Source organism: Phytophthora cinnamomi (genome assembly GCF_018691715.1).
Source record: "Phytophthora cinnamomi strain GKB4 chromosome Unknown Contig3, whole genome shotgun sequence".
NCBI classification, from domain to species: domain Eukaryota; phylum Oomycota; class Peronosporomycetes; order Peronosporales; family Peronosporaceae; genus Phytophthora; species Phytophthora cinnamomi.
Genome location: NW_027150936.1, coordinates 397,721 through 415,584, shown reverse-complemented (window position 1 = coordinate 415,584; position 17,864 = coordinate 397,721). Strand labels below are relative to the sequence as shown.

Genomic DNA, 17,864 nt, shown 5'->3' with positions numbered 1-17,864 from the left:
TTAGCCTGCGGCAGGCTAAACTCCATGTAAACGTACCGAGGCCGCAACCGCGCCCGGTAGCGAGGACGGAGGTCCGGAGCCAATGGACCTCTCGAACGCAACAACCGCTGGTTACCAGCAGCAGGAGGTAACGCGATGCTTCCGTTGCGAAGGATCGGTCACTTCTGCACGGAGTGTACAGCCCCATGCCCCTGGAGGGTGCCGTCGGCGATGCTGGCATCGCCGCGGACCAACAAAACGCGAATATCCAGTAGGCGCGGGCGCCCTACTGGTATTGCAGTCGCGCGTGCCGACATCGCACGCGACACTGAGGACTGCAGCCCCAGTGAGCACCAGCTCACTGCAATGAAACAAGATGACAGGCCCAACCTAGTCATCTTGGTTTTACCGAAGAGAGCGAGTGACCTCTTCGAGCTTTGGTAGATCCAGGCGCGTCGAACAACCTTGTTCGACTACGAAGCCTGTCGAGACTTTGACTTCGAGGAGGTAGATACACCTCGAAGTCTTCTGAGGTACGACTGGCAACAGGTGCCATCGTAAACCGGAAGCGCGTCGTGAACGTGCGCTTCTCAAAATAAACAATAAGTGTTTGTCGAACACTTTATCGTCCTGACCTGGACGATAAGTTCGACGTGGTAATGGGCATACCGGCTTGCACGGCATGATCCGGTGATAGACTGGAAGAAGCGCACGCTCGTGCGCTTTGGACGCGATACAGCGGAACAGAGAGCGATGGCCCTGTTACCGCAGCGCATACCAGCAGGTGCGCTCGGCTCTCAGTCGAGACAGCGCTAATGCCGCTGTCCTGGAATGCCCAGGGGGTGCGCGAGGATGCGCATAAGTATCCACGTCGGCGGTGCTGCCGACGTCGGAAGATGTGTTGGTTCCGGGAACCAACACCCACGTTCAAGCGTGTAGGACAGTCCCCGACCCGAAGCGGTCAGGTCGATGACGACGCGTCGGCTCCGGGAGCCGACGCACCTCGGTCATGAGGGCTCCGCCAAAGAATGGCGTCGAGGTGACGAAGGCGTGTCAACTCCGGGAGTTGACGCTGCAAACACCGCGGACGGTTGCAAACGTACCGCACTGACGCAATTTACGCTGTCGTGCAGCCGGGCTGCACGACGAAGCGCGAGATCAAGCCGGGCTTGATATCGCGCGCCCGCGGACAGGGTCCGCCGGCGAACGACTGTCCACTTCATTGCGCAGACCAGGATAACCGTGCGGAGCCGGGCTCCGCACAACAAGAAGACGGCGCAAGCGGAGAACGTTGCGCAAGTCTCGGTCCATGACCGAGACGTACAAGAACAGTCTGCTGGCAGACTGGTGACGCCGGATGTCGAGACGCTAAGCGTCTTGACGCGCACCGATACTGATTCCAGTATCGCGAGATGGAACTCCGCTAGTCCTCCTCCGACGACGTCGGATTGACTTCGCTTCCAGCCATGAGCTGAAGCGTTATCGCGCGACTTGCACGATGGACGCATCGAGTAAGTCTGCGTTCTTTCGACAGCGAAAGAACGGAGCGCGAGATCGAAGAGCTTAGACAGCTCTTCATGGAGTACCACTGAGAGTGAAGACACTCTAGTGCGAAGACGAAGCGAGAGCGCTTCGAGGAGTAGCGTTGGGACTCGTTAAAGTCGAGTCCCTACTACGAGCTGTTGAGGGAGTACAAAGACGTACCAGACGGCGGAGCTCCGCAGGATAAGGCATCCAGCACGAGATTGATCTCGCCGGGCACGAAGCTGTGTCACGCGGCAGTGGCCACTGCCGCGAGAGCAAGTGAAAGCAATCGACGACTTCTTTGAAAGTTGTCGTAAGCAGCAGGCCGCGCGGGAATCAAAGTCCCCCGCACAGTGCTCCGACGTTCTGTGTCAAAAAGCCATAGTGGATGGCGCATCGTTCATGCGTATAACAAGTTGAACGATGCGACGGTACGGGCGCAGACGCCGATACCGCGAAAAGATGCTATCATCGATTCGATGGCCGGGAGCACCGCTACAGTGCTCGACTTGCGAGATGGATTCTATCAAATCCTAATGCGTGAGAGCGATATCTCTCTCACGGCAGTGAACACGCCAAGCGGCATGCTCTGGGAATCGCTAGTGATACCACAGGGGCTTAAGAACGCCCCTGCGACTTTCAACGGGTGCGTGACGCACTTGTTGCGCTCGGTGCGCGACTTCGTGCCGAGCTACTTCGATGATGTGTTCATCCACAGCCGATCTTGTGGACGGAAGATTGACGCAGACATGCACAGGGTGCATCTCCGGAAGCTACTTGAGCTTGCGAAAGCATAAGCTCTACGCGAACCTGAAGAAGTGTATCTTCGGTGAGCGAGATACCCGTCCTCGGGTGTCTCGTAGGGAAAAATGGCGTTCGCCCTGACCCGGAAAAGGTCAGAGTGATAAATGAATGGCAAACGCTCAAGTGTCAAGGCACTGAGGCAGTTCCTTACGGCCAGCGCACTTTACTTGTGCAAGTACGTGGAGGATTATGCAAGATCCGCCCGCTGTCGCAGCTTCTTAAGAAAGAAGCTGTGTGGAATTAAACACCCGATTGCCAAAAGGTGATCGATGCAGTCAAGCGGGCTTGCCTGAGGCACCGATCTTGGCAGTAGCCAACCAAGATCGTCTATTTCACGTCGTATGTGACGCATCCGACTTTGCAATCGGATGCGCGTTGATGCAGCACGATCACGAGGGCCGTGATCGTGTCGTCTACTACCAATCGCGTCAGCTGAAGCCAGCTGAGCGCAACTATCCGGTGCATGACAAGGAACTCCTTGCCATGAAGTATGCACTCGCAAAGTTCCGAGTGTATTTGCTTGGGAGTAGACCATTCGTGGTCTACACCGACCATGCATCGACTGACCAAGATTGCCCATTTCACGTAGTGTGTGACGCATCCGATTTCGCGATCGGATGCGCGTTGATGCAGCACGATCACGAGGGCCGTGATCGTGTCGTCTACTACCAATCGCGTCAGCTGAAGCCAGCTGAGCGCAACTATCCGGTGCATGACAAGGAACTCCTTGCCATGAAGTATGCACTCGCAAAGTTCCGAGTGTATTTGCTTGGAAGTAGACCGTTTGTGGTCTACACCGACCATGCATCACTGGCACTGCAGTGAAGTCACCACACATATCACAAAGAATGGCGAGATGGCTCTCATTCTTTGCGGAGTATAACTTTCCGGTCGAATTCAAACCGGAAGATTGAATGTAGTGGCCGACGCGTTATCACGTCGACCGGACTACGCAGAAGCTGCTGACGTCAATGCCATTGAATCCATGCGATCGGGCAACCCCACATCGCCTCTGTTGGACGATGTGAAGGCCGCGTACGCGCACGACGCGGACGCGAAGCTCTTGCTGGCCTATGGCACAGCGCCTTCTGACAAGTCCCGTCAGAAGCTGCCCAAGCACCTTCGTGCCGATATCGGGTGCACGACGGACTACTGCTTTACAATGCAGTCGACGACAACGCGATCCGCGTTGTCGTGCCAATTGACCATGACCTGCGGCTCAGGATCATGTACGAGTATCATGATGCCCCGACTGCGGGACATCTCGGACGTGAGAAGACTTACGTCCTTCTCACACGCGACTTCTACTGGCACCACCAGTGTAAGTGGGTGCGCAAGTACATCCGTGCTTGCGAGGTATGCCAACGCGTAAAGCCTGTGCCATTCGCGCAGGCTCCACTGCAATCACTACCGACTCCGTCGGAGTGTTGGAAGTCCATGTCTTTGGACTTCATCGTTGGTCTTCCCCCGGACAGCGGAGGGAATACCGGTGTTGTGGTCTTCGTCGACCGCTTCAGCAAGATGTACCATCTTGCTGCGGTGCCGACAGAAGTGACCGCGAAGCAGACGGCCCGTCTGTTCGTCGACATGGTGTTCAAACACCATGGCATACCGACCGGCATCGTGTCGGACAGAGACCCGCGCTTCACAGCGCACCTGTGGCAAGAAGTGTTTACACTTCTTGGGAGCCAGCTTTCCATGTCGACTGCGGATCATCCGCAGACGGACGGTCAAACCGAGCTCGTGAATCGCGTGCTCGTCGACATTTTGAAGAGCTACGCTCACTCGTTCCAATACTGGAGCGAGTGTTGATCGATGGCAGAGTTTGCCATCAACAACTCAGTGCATGCCTCGACCGGGCATACACCGTTCTACGTGAATGCCATGCGGCATCCACATCTACCGAGTTTACTCGGAGTGATGGCTCCCACTTTAAGTGGGGGGGGGATCTACGACTGCAATACAGCAGCCGCAGAAAACCGCTGACACGTGCACAGTGTCAGCTGCAACAATGGACAAAACACATGAGTCTGCGCAGGGCGCAGACTCCCCCAACAACAAGGTCAAAGACCACAGGTCTGCGCAGGGCGCAGACACCGCGAAGAACCACGCAGAGGCCGGGCCTCTATCGGTGAGCGAGCTGAATGACTTCACCTCGGATGCAATCAATTTCCTTACCAAAAGACAAGCCGTGATTCGGTTTGTCCAAGATGCAATAGCAGCTTCTGTTGATCAACAGAAGCTGAACGCAGACAATGCGGGCAGAAGCAACACAAATGAATTTAAAGCTGGTTCATTAGTTTTGTTAGCTACTCAAAACCTGCCTAGACATGCAGTTTCGGATTTCGGAGCAAGCAAGCTTGCTCCGCGCTTCATCGGGCCGTTCACTGTGTTGGCACGACACGGCAACGCATACACGCTAGACATACCGTCTAGCATGCGCCTCCATCCGACCTTTTACGTCGGACGGCTGAAGCCATACCTGCAGCACGAGCCATCTAGCTCGGCTGACCCGAAGCCTCGGCAGGAGCCGAGGCAGAAGCAGAGGACTTGGCCTCGCCGACGAGCAGCCTCTCCTCCAGCGCGCGGACGCGCTGGAGCAACCCCTTCATCTGGGTCCCCAGCTCGGCCTGGATATTCGAGGCGGTCTGCGAGACCGCCGCGGCTTGGGCCTTCTGGTTCGCCAGCTCCTGTTTCAGGGCGGCGAACTCAGCGCCCTGCAGACGCTCCACGGCGGTCACCTGGTCGTGGAGAGGCGCGTACTGATCAGCCCGGGGCTGACCATACCCGGGGCGTGTTCCCACCCCCGCCACCGCCGATCCGTGACGCCTGCGGCTCAACCCGCTGGATTGTTGAGCGGATTGTTGACCATAGTATCCGGAAAACGAACCCTCAAGGGGCTCGTTTTCGTATTCGTTGGAGAGGATTTCCCCATCGAGATACATAGAGCCGCGGAACGTCTTGCTGGAGGACGTTCCGGAAATGGTGAGGGCGTACGAGGAGCAGTACGCGCTGGCACGGAAGTAGAGCGAGCGCTGCGATCATCGCCAGCGCCCGAACCTCACGTGCTAAGAACTTAGCACGGAGCTCTTGAGACTCTCGGGCACACGGAACGACGTGTACCCGTTCAGGTCGCGGTCGCTCAAGCGGACCGCGCCTGAAAGCACTTCGCGCACTGAAAGCCCACGGGCACAGCGCACGGCACATTTGCTCCTCAGCAGCAACATGAAGTTGCTCCAGCTTTCCACGCTTCGAGTACGTCTCGAAGCGATCACGCGCTTGCTTAATCCGATCACGGTAACACTCGGCCTTTTGTTGAAGTTTTCAACAAAGGCGTTCCAGCTTTGACAAAGTGCCTGCCATTCGGGCACTTTGCTGCGAGAAGAGGTCTTCTTGCTTTGAAACCATCGGAGCTCATGAAAGAGTCCGATGTAGTAACCGCGCCTTTAATGCGTTTCCGCATCAAAGTGCAGCTCGGCAGCCATAGCGTCATCTTTGATGGCGCTGCGTACGTACAACGGCACCTCATTCGGAGGTACCGAGTTCCCATACCGGTCCGCGATCTCGGACGCGGACGGCATCCATGGATCGCGCGCTGCAGGTGCAGCGCGCGGAGAGCCTGAGCTTTGACATCACACGCTGCAGCAGCAGCGCGCGGAGTACTGGAGAGCCCCAGCGGAAGCGAGTGGGTATCGCTCTCAGTACGCGAACGCTTCGAACTCGAAGCGTCCGATTCGTCCCTTCACGCGGGCGAACATTCTTGGCGTGAGGGTCGAGCGATTCGCTCTGACACTGAGTCTTTACGCTTTGAGGGCGAGTCCTCCTCGCCCTCCATGTCTTCATCGTCGTCGTCAAAGTCGACGACGTCACCGTACTTCGCCTTCTGGCGTTGGTAGTCGTCGATGGAGAGATGACTCCCCATCGACTTAGCGGACTTCTTCTGAGGCGCGCTCATCGTTGAATGAGCGCGGATTTCTTCTCCAAACGCGGAGAATTGACGAATGGTCAATTTAAAGATTGACGTGCGGGGACCCCGCGCGTCTAACCTTATGGGGGGATGGTGTAACGGTTACACGTACAAGTGGCTGCAAGCCACTTGTGAATTTAACAGATAGGTTATCTGTTAAACGTTTTGATACTTCCTCACATTGGTGTAGCACCGATGGATACATTGAAGTGGACCACACGAAAGTGGTCCACACATACTAAAGATCCTATTGGTAGAAAGCAGCATCTTTCTACCAATCAGAGACATATAGCGGGGCTCTGACAGCCAGCGGCTGCCACCTTCATAGATGATAAACAATTTTTAGCAGATTTTGAGGAAGATCAATTTACAAACAATACAGTTCTCATTTTACTCAACTAGCTATTGGTGTTTTATCTGATTTAAATTATAATTGTGTATTCATATATAATTAACCTAAGTAATTACTAAGTACTGACGCTTCCTCATACACGTTGCGCAACGTGTAAGCTAAAGTAGTGAGTCAAGTTAGACCCACTACATCCGTGCTCATGTGGTTCTCGGCTCCGCGTTCGTACCCCACGTACGAACGTCAAGCAGTCGGTCGTTGGACGGACTACAAAGTGCTACCAGGTGTAGTGGGTCTAACTTGACTTACTACGTTTGCTTTCACGTTGCGCTACGTGTATGAGGAAGCGTCAGTACTTAGTAATTACTTAGGTTAATTATATTTGAATACACAAATATAATTTAAATAAGCTAAAACACCAAGTAGCTAGTTTGAGGTAAAATGAGAACTGCATTGTTTGTAAATTGATCTTCCTCCTAAATCTGCTAAAAATGTTTATCATCTATGTAAGGGTTGACAGCGGCTGGCTGTCAGAGCCCCGCCAATACGCACGTCTCTAATTGGTAGAAAGATGCTGCTTTCTACCAATAGGATCTTTGGGTAGGTATGGACCACTCATTGTGGTGGCCCACTTCAATGTATCCATTGGTGTGACTTACACCAAGGTGAGGAAGTATCTAGTTACAAACTCAACAAGGGCGTTATATCATCTGCGCTTGGCCAATGGGTTCATCGGCAACTTGAACGTGCATACTGGAGTATTTGCAAAGAGGTGTGTCTCAAAAGGTTCCGACCAATTGGGTCTCAATCCCTCTCGAGGCCTCCAAGAATATCCGAGACAAGTAGAAGGCATGTACAGTCCTTATAAATGCTGACGAGGTGTTTATCAAGTTTTGTTCCGAATGGAACAAAACGGGATACCACGCAAACTTGCTGCTAAACGTAAGTGGTTTCCCTTGGTCTGTGCGGTTGCGTCTACGGTGTATAAGGTGCAAGGTGATACTTTAAATCCCATGGTGGTAACAGAGTGGCGCTCAAAACGACGCAGGCAAACAAACAGCAACAGCCCTATTTACTAGTATCCTGCATCACATCAAGACGTGTTTTTTGTGTCTAAGACCGCTGACACAAGAAATAATTCGGTGGTCTCATCCTCCTCAAGATGATCTTCATAACGACAGGAGGCTATTGGCACTGAGCGAGTGTACGTTACGCATGTTGAGACCTTCAATCGCTGATGAAAACGTAGTACAGACTACAGGACTTGGGTAGGATAACGTTGCCGTGATTGCAGTTCACTCTGTCCACTAATAGTAGCTATGCCTTTGCACAACATAGGACACTCAACAGCTGCAAACGACTCTCGGTTTAGGTGAAGATGTTCACGATCGCCAATGTTCATCATCACGATGCTATTTATACCATGCATTTGTCCAGCAGTTCGAGATCATTACCAGCACGGATTACGACTTTGGTTAGCGATTATACAAACAAACTCTTCTTCCACTACGGATACCGAGAGTTGCCATGGAAACCAATTCTTCACTCGTTACGCAACATCGACATTCTACAGAATTGATGTTTTTGTTATCACAAGAGACGCTTTGAGCGTCGTGGCAATGCAAAATAGAAAATGATGGTAGTGCTAACGCTAACCGCAGTAGCCTCGACATGAAAACTTGAGAAAGATAGCAGTGTTGCAGTTGACAGCAGATGCCAAACCTGCTTCAGCATAGATCTGGCGATCTCACATTGCACACTTAAGGTTCCGTGGCTTGGTTGGGGCGAAAGAAGAAGCGATGGAACCGATTGAGGTGTCTGCGGAGCGTGTCGTGATCAGCCCCAACATACGAGCAACGCCACACGAAGCAGAACGGGTCGTGTCAGATGTTCGTGTCATCTGTCATTGGAATCAGGATCGGTGGCTCATATGTTTGACGTACGGACGTCGGCACGTCAGCGTATCCGTGCACAATGACATTGCTCTCAGGATAGTCAACCCAGCAAAGATGCAATCTCCGCGAAACATCAAAATGTCGCCCTTGCTAAGCTGGATCATTCGCCGTTCGGACTTGACCGCAACACGGCGGTTCCAGCCGAAACAATAGAAGCTCGTATTGACTTGGGTGGCAATAATAAGTGAACCTGGGGTTGCTTTGGTATGTACAGGCTGGAATTCACGGTGGATACGTTGATCAGCAGCGCCAGCAACCGCTTTTAGAAAGCGCCTCTCGGCCGCGGTAGATTGCGAGAAAAATGTCCTGTAGTGGCGCTAAAGGTCCACAGATAGTGAACGAGATTCTTGATCTGGCACGAATGCTCGGAAGTGATGTTCGTCTTGGACGACACCTCCGACCGTGTCGTGAATCCAGAAGGTGTCTTTATCGCGAGAAAGAGACTGTAAATGGGCAACAACCTTGTCGTCATCAGCGTCGGAGAGGACGACGAATCCTCTCATGCTGAGGTTCTGGCGAGACAGCATAGTTGATCCGTAATGTCGATGTAAGCGCTGGCAAGCTCAGATAATTTGCAAAGTGAGCTTTCAGAAGACATAATTTACGGCGGCCGCGACTGAAACAACCAACATAACAGGTATAACACAACGGTGGCAAATGCGATGAGGTATACTTGCTGCATGGTTCGTCGCCTAATCACTACAAAACTTTGAAGCGCAGCCAAAGTGGTGGTGCGTTCTCCTCACGTGGTGTAGGTGCTAGACCATTCAGCATGTAAGCGTGCTGCAGAGTGCATGCACTATGAATCCATGCATACAGTAATAGTGCGGTCCACGAATTTATATTCACGGAGGCTTGTCGGTGCGTTGGTGGCATGCTAAAGGTCTACATGAAGCTATGGCACGCTCTAGCGCCCTCGACGGAGGTTCAAATGATTTTTCTTCTTCCATCCGGACGAAGGTCTGACCTGGTGTAGCACAGTCTACGACACATACTTTGAAAGATCTGTCAGTTCAAGCGTCTTGTCTTTTGCTGCTACCCGTCACCAGTTTGCAGTAATGACGAGCTAACAGTGAGTCACTGTCAGTAACTCTGCATCTACCAGCCCCGTTGAGCAGGTCAACTTAGTTTATTACGTGCGTCAGCGTTTCCACACCAATAGTGTACTCCGAAACTCGGCAGTTGCCTGTTAAATTCCAAATGCCATCACGACCGTTTACCATCGATACATGCATGTTTGCCAGTGATGACACGCATGCTGTTGGTTAGAGCTGGTGCTTGTTGGAGCTCACGTTTGTTCGTTACCAGCATTTCTCAATTTGCGATGGTGGCAGCGCACATTGATAACACGGTCTACATCGAACCCTGTGATGTCCACCGAACACGATGTCCCTCCCATGTCGTCTTCACTGCCAGTTCGGTCGCCGTATCAACGTCTCTAGGAATTGCTTGCTGCAACCCCTGCAATCCCGGCGGATCGCATTCGTGTGGTTCAAAGCGTTGACGTTTTGTGTGCTACATGTTTATTATGATTAGAATCAGGTCGTAGAAACTAACCTGCGGCGCATTTGCTACACAGAGCTGCAGCAACTATAGCAGAATGGACCGCTAACAAAAAAGGTCAAACTGAATATGCGTAGAGTCAAATGTGGCTTCAGATGCCAAAAAGGGGTGTACCGTAGAGTCTCTCGCTGAATATTTTGCATGAGCATCAGTCTCAAACAGGACGTCTAGGGATCAGTTGCCTCATGAGAAGAGAGAGCTGAACGAAGTAAGACACAGGTAGTCAGTGTTTGTATTTCACGTGGCTCTAGCTTCGCTTGGTAAGAGCGTAACAAGGGCTGAAAATGGGCACTTGCATCACCTCCATCATCACGCCACGTAGTAAACCTCCGCGCAAGTGTGTCATTGTGTGTTGCTGTCATCAGAACGAACGGAGGGAGGATCATAGAGGAGTGCATAACTGCAGAAATCATCAGCTAAAATAAACGGGTTCTAGAGTGTTCTGGAGCCTTGTCTCTCTTGTGGGAGGCTGCACTGCCCATTGCTCCGAGTTGAACCTCAAGCTAACGGTTGGAACTGGAACTACGTCGGAACATCGGAGGTGGAAGTAGGCAACGCAGTTACCATTCCATTCATCGACCGGAACTTGACCAGCCGGCATTTCGGGAGTTCATTGGTGGACATGTTGGCAGGGTTTCGGTCCCTTCCGCTTTGGACACTTTCACCAGTGTCTTCAGCACTTGGTCGCGCACGTAGTACCATCGCAGTTCGATATGCCGTGTTTTCCTACTGTATGAACTAGGTGTAGCGAGAGCGATTGCTGTATTGTTGTCGACTCCCATAGTATATTCTGTTTGAATATCAATTTTTGGCAATGCATCGTCCATCATGTTCACAATTCCACGGCCTTCCATCGTGGTTTCACAAGCAGCTACGTATTTCACTTCGGCTGTAGATTGCGCGATAATTGTCTGGTGGCGGGCGGCCCAAGCTACTGCACCACCAGCTATAGTGAATACATAACCAGTGATGCGCTTACGAGTGTCCGGATCTTTGAAGCGTCTGTCGACGACCCGGGTCACCAAAACAACTCGGGGCTCGCAAACCCTACTAAGATGTATGATTATTCAGATGCAATTACGTAGGTAACCCCACTAAGTACTGACAGGGTGCGGAGTAAGTAGGCACAGCCGACTTGGTCTTTTCATCACTCCCGTGGTGGACAAGTTGGTTGCTTTGGCTGTCTGCTTGGCTGAGTCGCTCCAGTGCTTTCAAGATCAGCAGATAAATCGAATGGTGTTGTCGTACCTGTGCGCAACGGCTTGAAGAACGACATATTTGCCTAGTGAAGCTTCTGTGGATCTCCGACCACACATTCAAAACCTGGAACCTAGTCAGACTCCACTTCGTCGACTCAACCTCTCCAGAGCCTCTCGAGAAACTACTGGAGGTATGACAAAGACTTGCTGGTCTTGGTTGTATAACATTGTTGACAATGTTGCTTTTTTGCTCTAGGCTTTTCGAGATCAGTATGAAACCCGTACTGACGCTATCAATTCAGTGCTGTTGACCGCTACCGTGTGGGATATGGTCTCCGATTGCAGAGCCCTACCGACCCCTGGTACGATTGTGTTGATCAACAACTACTTTAACTTGAAAATGTTTAGAGGGGAGCAGCGCCAGTCGACAGCTAAGTTGGAGGATCTATCATGGGGTCCAGAGCATCCGTAAGGCAGGAACCAGTGGGGGGGGGGGGGGGCTCTGTCGCTGCGTGCAGTAGAAGAGAGATTGTAAGCGCTGGTTTTAATCTGTAATTATGGCGATTAGCTAACTTCATCTTCGAACAGACGCACCCAATTGGTGTGGACTACGATTGGTGATCCACTACACACGAATCCCATCATTTCTGAGTTAGCAGTCAAGTTGAGAAGAGCTTCAAAGGGCGAATCGCTCACTGCTATCGTCTTGTTAACGCTCGCTAAATAGCACCGAAAATGCAGATGCCAGAGCCACAAGGGACTCCCAACTATACTGTTGATGAGCTATACCGTCTACTAGCTATCATACTGTCGCAGCTTCCTCAGCAGGCAGAAAGCTGAGACGAAGGCATACCTGGGACCATGCAGCAAGCCTCGCAGTAGCGGCAGCTTGAATCGAAAGGTTCTGAGGTTGTGTCGGGCATCACGAAACTCTCCAATCGAAAACTTGAACGAAATGGGGAGGCTCGGTGCAGATCTCCGGCGAAACATTCACAAAGACACCAAACGCAAGTCGCTTCAGCAGCGACCACACTACGATGGGCACGACATGGTTTCAGATAGCGATGCGCCAGCTACCTCTCGCATTAGAGATGGATATGAGTGTTCTACGTCCTCGGCGTTCGCGGTCGAGGAGTGCCTTGTTCAAGGTAAATTGGAAAGTGAATTGAAAGTAAGATAGAGTTCGTCGCTCTCTACGGCTCCCTACTGCTCGCCTAGCTACCTAGCTTGCACAGCGTCCTTGGTCGCGTCCTTGGTCGCGTCCTTGGCAACAGCGAAGTGAGAGCGGCGGCTGATGCATCACATCTGACATCTGGAATCTCACACAGATGCTCATCATCTGGGGGGGGGGGGGGGGTAAGCTTTTGGTCTGCGACCCAGAACACTTCCCCCTCCGCTTGGAAGTCCCCATCGACGGGTGTTCCGGCGTCGGCGGTGGGATTGCGCGGATACCATCGCGTATACATCTGGTTCGTCGTGCAGTACAATATCGGTCGAGTAGTACTGGGACGTCCGCTTGCAACGCTGATTAAGGCTCCCACGTGTTTTCAATTGCCTCGAGTCCGAGCCACTTGACTTCTACTTCCCAGCGGCGTGCAGCTTTGTTAAAGCACACGCCTCGAAATGCTTCAACTAGATGCCCTCCCTGCGAGTGGAGCGCTTATTGTAGCAAATCTTCAGTGACTCCACGGCTGGCTTCAGCATAAAAGCGGACTCGGGACACATGGTTAGTCGTCGTCGCTTGTGGCGGGTTCAGACTCTCCACTTCAAATACCCAGTCCGAGATCGCACGAACAATGCGCTTAGGGACCTGCCAATTGATGGCCAACTTGTTCGCGTGCTGAGTAACCACGGCGACTAGAACAAAGTTGTCCACAGAGAAATTCGGCGGTTTGGACTTGCTGGCGCGTCGAGCTCTTGCTTGCATGCGCCTACGATCGCTGGTCTCTGCAACTTCACGGTGCATAGCTTCCAGCGCTTCGGCCATCTTAGCCAAATGCTGTTCTTGACTGCGTTGCAGCACTTCTGCGCTCATTTCCACCACGAGATCGTCCGAAAAAGTCACTGCGAGTGGGGTGGTTGGCGGTAGTCCGGTGAAAGCCGTAAGGGGGGCCCGACCACCAAGTCTGTCTGATGGCTGTTGGTTTTGTGCCGATTGTACCAATCCTAGCACTTGTTCCCACTTGGACGGGGGGAGCCTGCGTTCACTCAGCACAGCACGGAGGCACTTTAGGAGCAATCGATTCACGACTTCAACCGTGCCGTTCGCCCATGGGCAATAGGCCGTTGTGAAATGATGTTGCGAGCCAAGCGTGCGTGCCAGAATCTTCATGACTTCATTGCGAAAATGGGGGCCCTGGTCTGAGACCCACTGCTTTACCACGCCAATTCGCTTGAACCATCCGAGCAAAGCAGACGCGCAAGCTGGAGCATCTGCGGTCAGTGTCGGGTGCAGTTCAACGAAGCCACTGAAATCGTCTTTGACCACCAAGACGTACTTCTTCTGAGTGTCTTCGTCAACAGGTAATGACAGGAACTCAAAATGGATGACTTCATTCGGTTTCGTAGCGTGGAGAGCGGGTCCGTACGGACGTGGTTCCCTACCGTTCTTCGTAGCAATACAGTGGATGCAGTTGTCGACGAAAGCACCAACATCTTCGGGGAGTGACGCCCACCAACACCATGCACTGAGAGCTGATGTTGTGGTTTTCTTGCCACAACTGCGAGCTGCTGTATGCTCGGGCCACGACTGTCCAGTGGTTGCGATGCACATCCCCAGCGACTTAGCATATCCGCCCACGTGTTGTCTTCGCCGCGAATATGTTCGATCACATACTTGTAGGACGTCATTGTCATGGCCCATCTCTGCAGCTTGTCAGCTCGGTAACGCGGCATTGCCGTGTCCGTGGCAAAAGGGTCAAACATGTTGACGAGGTTGCGGTGATCAGTGAAGTGATGAAATCCACCCGGTCTTAGAAGCAGATACTCGAGTCGCTTGGCAGACTCCACAATAGCGAAAGCTTCCTTCTCGATCGTTGGCCACCGGGATTGCGCCGGGGTGAACTTCCCACTCAAAAAGGCCAGCGGAGAGTGATTTTGCTGACTCAGAGGTTTCGACAGGTTGCTCTGGTCAACACCCGTACAGATCGCGCCCCAAAAATCTTGTGACGCATCACAGTAGAGACACACCACCTTGCTCGCGTCGGGATGAGCGAGCGGGACCATATCGCACAGATCCTGTCGAATGGCTCTCAAAGCATCGACATGCTCTTGGTTCCACCCAACTGCGGCGATATATACGCGAGATAGCTGCTTGGGCTTGCGTCCTCCCGCTATCTTAGCTGCCGCGTCGATCACCGCTAGCAACGGCGACACCATCTGCGTGTACTGCGGAATATTCTGGCGCATCCAATTTACAGCGCACGTGAACTGTTGAAGCTGGCCTGCATTAATCGGGTCGGGCATTGCCACCAGACCCTGAATTCGTGAGGGGCAATGGCGGATGCCTTCCTTGCTGACGATCTTGCCGCACCACCGAGCTTCCTGTAGGTAGAAATGGCATTTTCCTGGGTGAAGCTTCAGGCCAAAGCTCTTGCAGGCCGCGAGAACTCTCTCCAAGACCTCCAACATGTTCACTGGATCCAGTGCGTACCCTAAAATGTCGTCAAGCCAAGCTAGGACACTTTGGTACAGAAGGGGTCTGAAGACTTCCTCCACCACGTGCTGGCAGTAAGCCACGGCGTCCGTACCTCCCATCAGGACTCGGGTGGGCGTGATAATTCCACGGTGGGTCATGATGGAGAACATCTCTTGAGAGTCGCGGTGCAGGGGCAACTGCCAGTAACCGCGAAACCAGTCGAGTGTGACGTAGCAGGTCGACTTCTCCAGCAGTCCCAACGCCGACTCCAGCTCTGGCATTGGCCACTGGATTGGATCGGTTCTCTCGTTCACCGCCCGGGTATCCACAGTCATTCGATAGGTCCCAGGCTCTTGCTTGGCCACAATTCGAGGAGGAGATGCCCATCTGCTGCTCGGATTCGTGTACACTAGCCCACTCGCTAAGAGTTCGTCCACATGCTGGTCCAAGTACTGCATGTGAGCCGGCGGGTAACGTCGAGCGCTGATCCGCACCGGCGTCGCTCCATCTCGCACCCGAACACGGAGAGGCTCGACTCGGATGGGTGGGTCCTGTCCGAAGCTCACTCGAAAGACGTCTCTGTACTTGATGAGCAGTTCTCGCAGTTGGGTCACAAGAGGCTCGGCAAGTCCCGCATCGGCTGCCTCTTGGACTCGTTCCTTCAACAATCTTGTCACCATTTCATCAGCTTCTAGAGGGCCGGCTTCTGGAGTGGCCGTCCGCAAACGCTCATCAATCCCCTGCTGACCACGACTGTCATCTTGAAGAGCCTTCACTTTTTTCGGTTGCGGTGTCCTGCAGATCCCATTCAGGCCTGGTACCGTAAGCTTTAGCGAGAATAGCATCAACTGAGTAGCCAAGCAGCTCCATTACGGGGCGGGACAGCATCATGGTCAGCGGCTCGGCGTCGTCCCCAAAGATCCAAGCTGGGGTACGTCGTAGCAGCAGCGGCCCAGCACTGGTGTAAATCTTGATCGTGTCGAACCAGGCCTTCTGCATCACCGTGAGCGTCTTGCCATCGAACATGGACAACGATCTCGGCGAACACGTCTCCACTCGTACCGAAACACCGTTTCTCTCCAGATGTGCGACCAATGAGCGACTAGCAATGTTCACATCGGCTCCAGAGTTCAACAGCACTCTGCCCAGTTCCAGGACATCTTCAATCATCACCTGACAAGTACTGCCAGTGTCCTTCGACCCGTCCGGCAGCTGAAGAGCTTTAACACCTTGGGCTGGCGGAGCCGTGCGAGTGGCCGTCTGGGCGACAGTGCGTTTCTCACGCCATTCGCGAAGAAGAGTCTCAGCTTTTCCGGGGTTCGCTTGGGGCAGGCCTTCACACGATGGGCAGTGCTGTGACATTTCAAGCATGTCCGCTTCCGCTTGCGCCAGGCACCCCGCTGGTGTTCGGTCTCGCTGAAGCCCCTTTCGCGGCCGGTTTTTTACTATCACCGTGTTTTCCTCCCGACGGCGCAGGCTGCGGTATCTTGGCATTCGTCGGCTCCCATCGCAAGTACTCCTTACAGCTGGCCCGAAGCCACTTGATGAAGGCTACCACGTCGTTGTAGAGGGGCTTGTTCGCCTCGCGCGCCATCTCATTCTTGATTGTTCGTCGAAACTCCTCCGGTGAGAGGGTGTCGATGAGGTAGTTCACAATCTTCTTCGGCTCGCCCTTGACCATCCACTTCATGTTCACTTGTTCCAATACTTGGTACATTTCGTGTGCCAGCTTGGACACACGAGAGTCAGCATCGGTTAGGCTCACGTCCATGCGGAGCTTCTCCTTCATCAGAGCCTTCACCTTGTCGAAATCCAGCTCGCCCACGATCCGACCCTCCCAAAAGTAATCGATCCAGTTCTTCTCTGTGATGTCGTCCAGCGATTTGCAGATGTCAAACATCGCAATCGGTCGCCGACGCTCATCTTCAACACAGGCTCCGACGGGCATTCGAAAGGGGCGGAAGAACGCCGTCTCCAAGGCCGATAGTTGTCGGCAGTAGGCCTCATAGTCCTTCGTGAAGCGCTGCTTTTCCAACGCCGTAGACCCTCGGAACGTTGGCGGCTTTGGCAGAGTTGGCATCGTTTGCACACGCTTGCCCAGCTCCGATGAGATCGCCCGGTCTTGTTCCGACCTAGAGCGCGTGGTATCACCACTGACATCTTCCATGTCTACATCATCCTCACCGCCATATTCGCGGCGCGGCATGGCGAAGGGCCACCGGATGCAACATGTAGAACCCGTAGGCTAGTCCGTCGAGCATTTGAGCCGCGTTGGGTGGTAGCGGTTCTTCCAGGTTGGCGGGCACAGCCGTCGGCGGAAGGGCTCCGGGCAGCAGTGTCAGCGTCTTGGGCGTTCGGGTCAAAGTCCCCAGCGGGTGGCGCTACTTGTTCTTCCATCGTGAAGCCAGCCATCCGTGATGAGCTGGCTAAACGGTGAACAGCTGAAGCGTCTAGCGCTCACTTGCACAGCGATGCGTTGGCTTGCACAGAGAGGTGTTGGCTTGCACAGCGACGTTTCCGCTTGCACGGCGGAGATCGTCTTGCACAGCGAAGACTCCGGCTTGCACAGCGCGATCCAGCAAGTAATACACAGTACTAAAGCTAGCTTTGTTCTGCGTCCTCGGCGTTCGCGGTCGAGGAGTGCCTTGTTCAAGGTAAATTGCAAAGTGAATTGAAAGTAAGATAGAGTTCGTCGCTCTCTACGGCCTCTACTGCTCGCCTAGCTACCTAGCTTGCACAGCGTCCTTGGTCGCGTCCTTGGCAACAGCGAAGTGAGAGCGGCGGCTGATGCATCACATCTGACATCTGAATCTCACACAGATGCTCATCATCTGGGGGGGGGGTGTTTTTATCTGCGACCCAGAATAATGAGCGTCCACAAGAAACC

At 53.3% G+C, this 17,864-nt stretch overlaps 2 protein-coding genes across 2 annotated transcripts; both read right to left on the bottom strand.

The window, feature by feature from the left end:
• Positions 1 to 12,558: 12,558 nt before the first annotated feature.
• IUM83_09134 (Retrotransposon protein, Ty3-gypsy subclass) lies at positions 12,559 to 16,003 on the bottom strand (the record flags this gene model as incomplete). The annotated part of the gene is made up of 3 exons (XM_067933554.1): positions 12,559 to 12,631; positions 14,177 to 15,683; positions 15,754 to 16,003. The coding sequence occupies 3 exons, from the start codon at positions 16,001 to 16,003 to the stop codon at positions 12,559 to 12,561; spliced, it is 1,830 nt and encodes a 609-aa protein (XP_067799836.1).
• Positions 16,004 to 16,313: 310 nt separating this feature from the next.
• Positions 16,314 to 17,183, bottom strand: IUM83_09133 (DEAD-box ATP-dependent RNA helicase 36; the record flags this gene model as incomplete). The annotated part of the gene is made up of 2 exons (XM_067933553.1): positions 16,314 to 16,330; positions 16,424 to 17,183. 2 exons carry the CDS (start codon positions 17,181 to 17,183, stop codon positions 16,314 to 16,316), a joined length of 777 nt encoding a protein of 258 aa, XP_067800018.1.
• Positions 17,184 to 17,864: the final 681 nt, after the last annotated feature.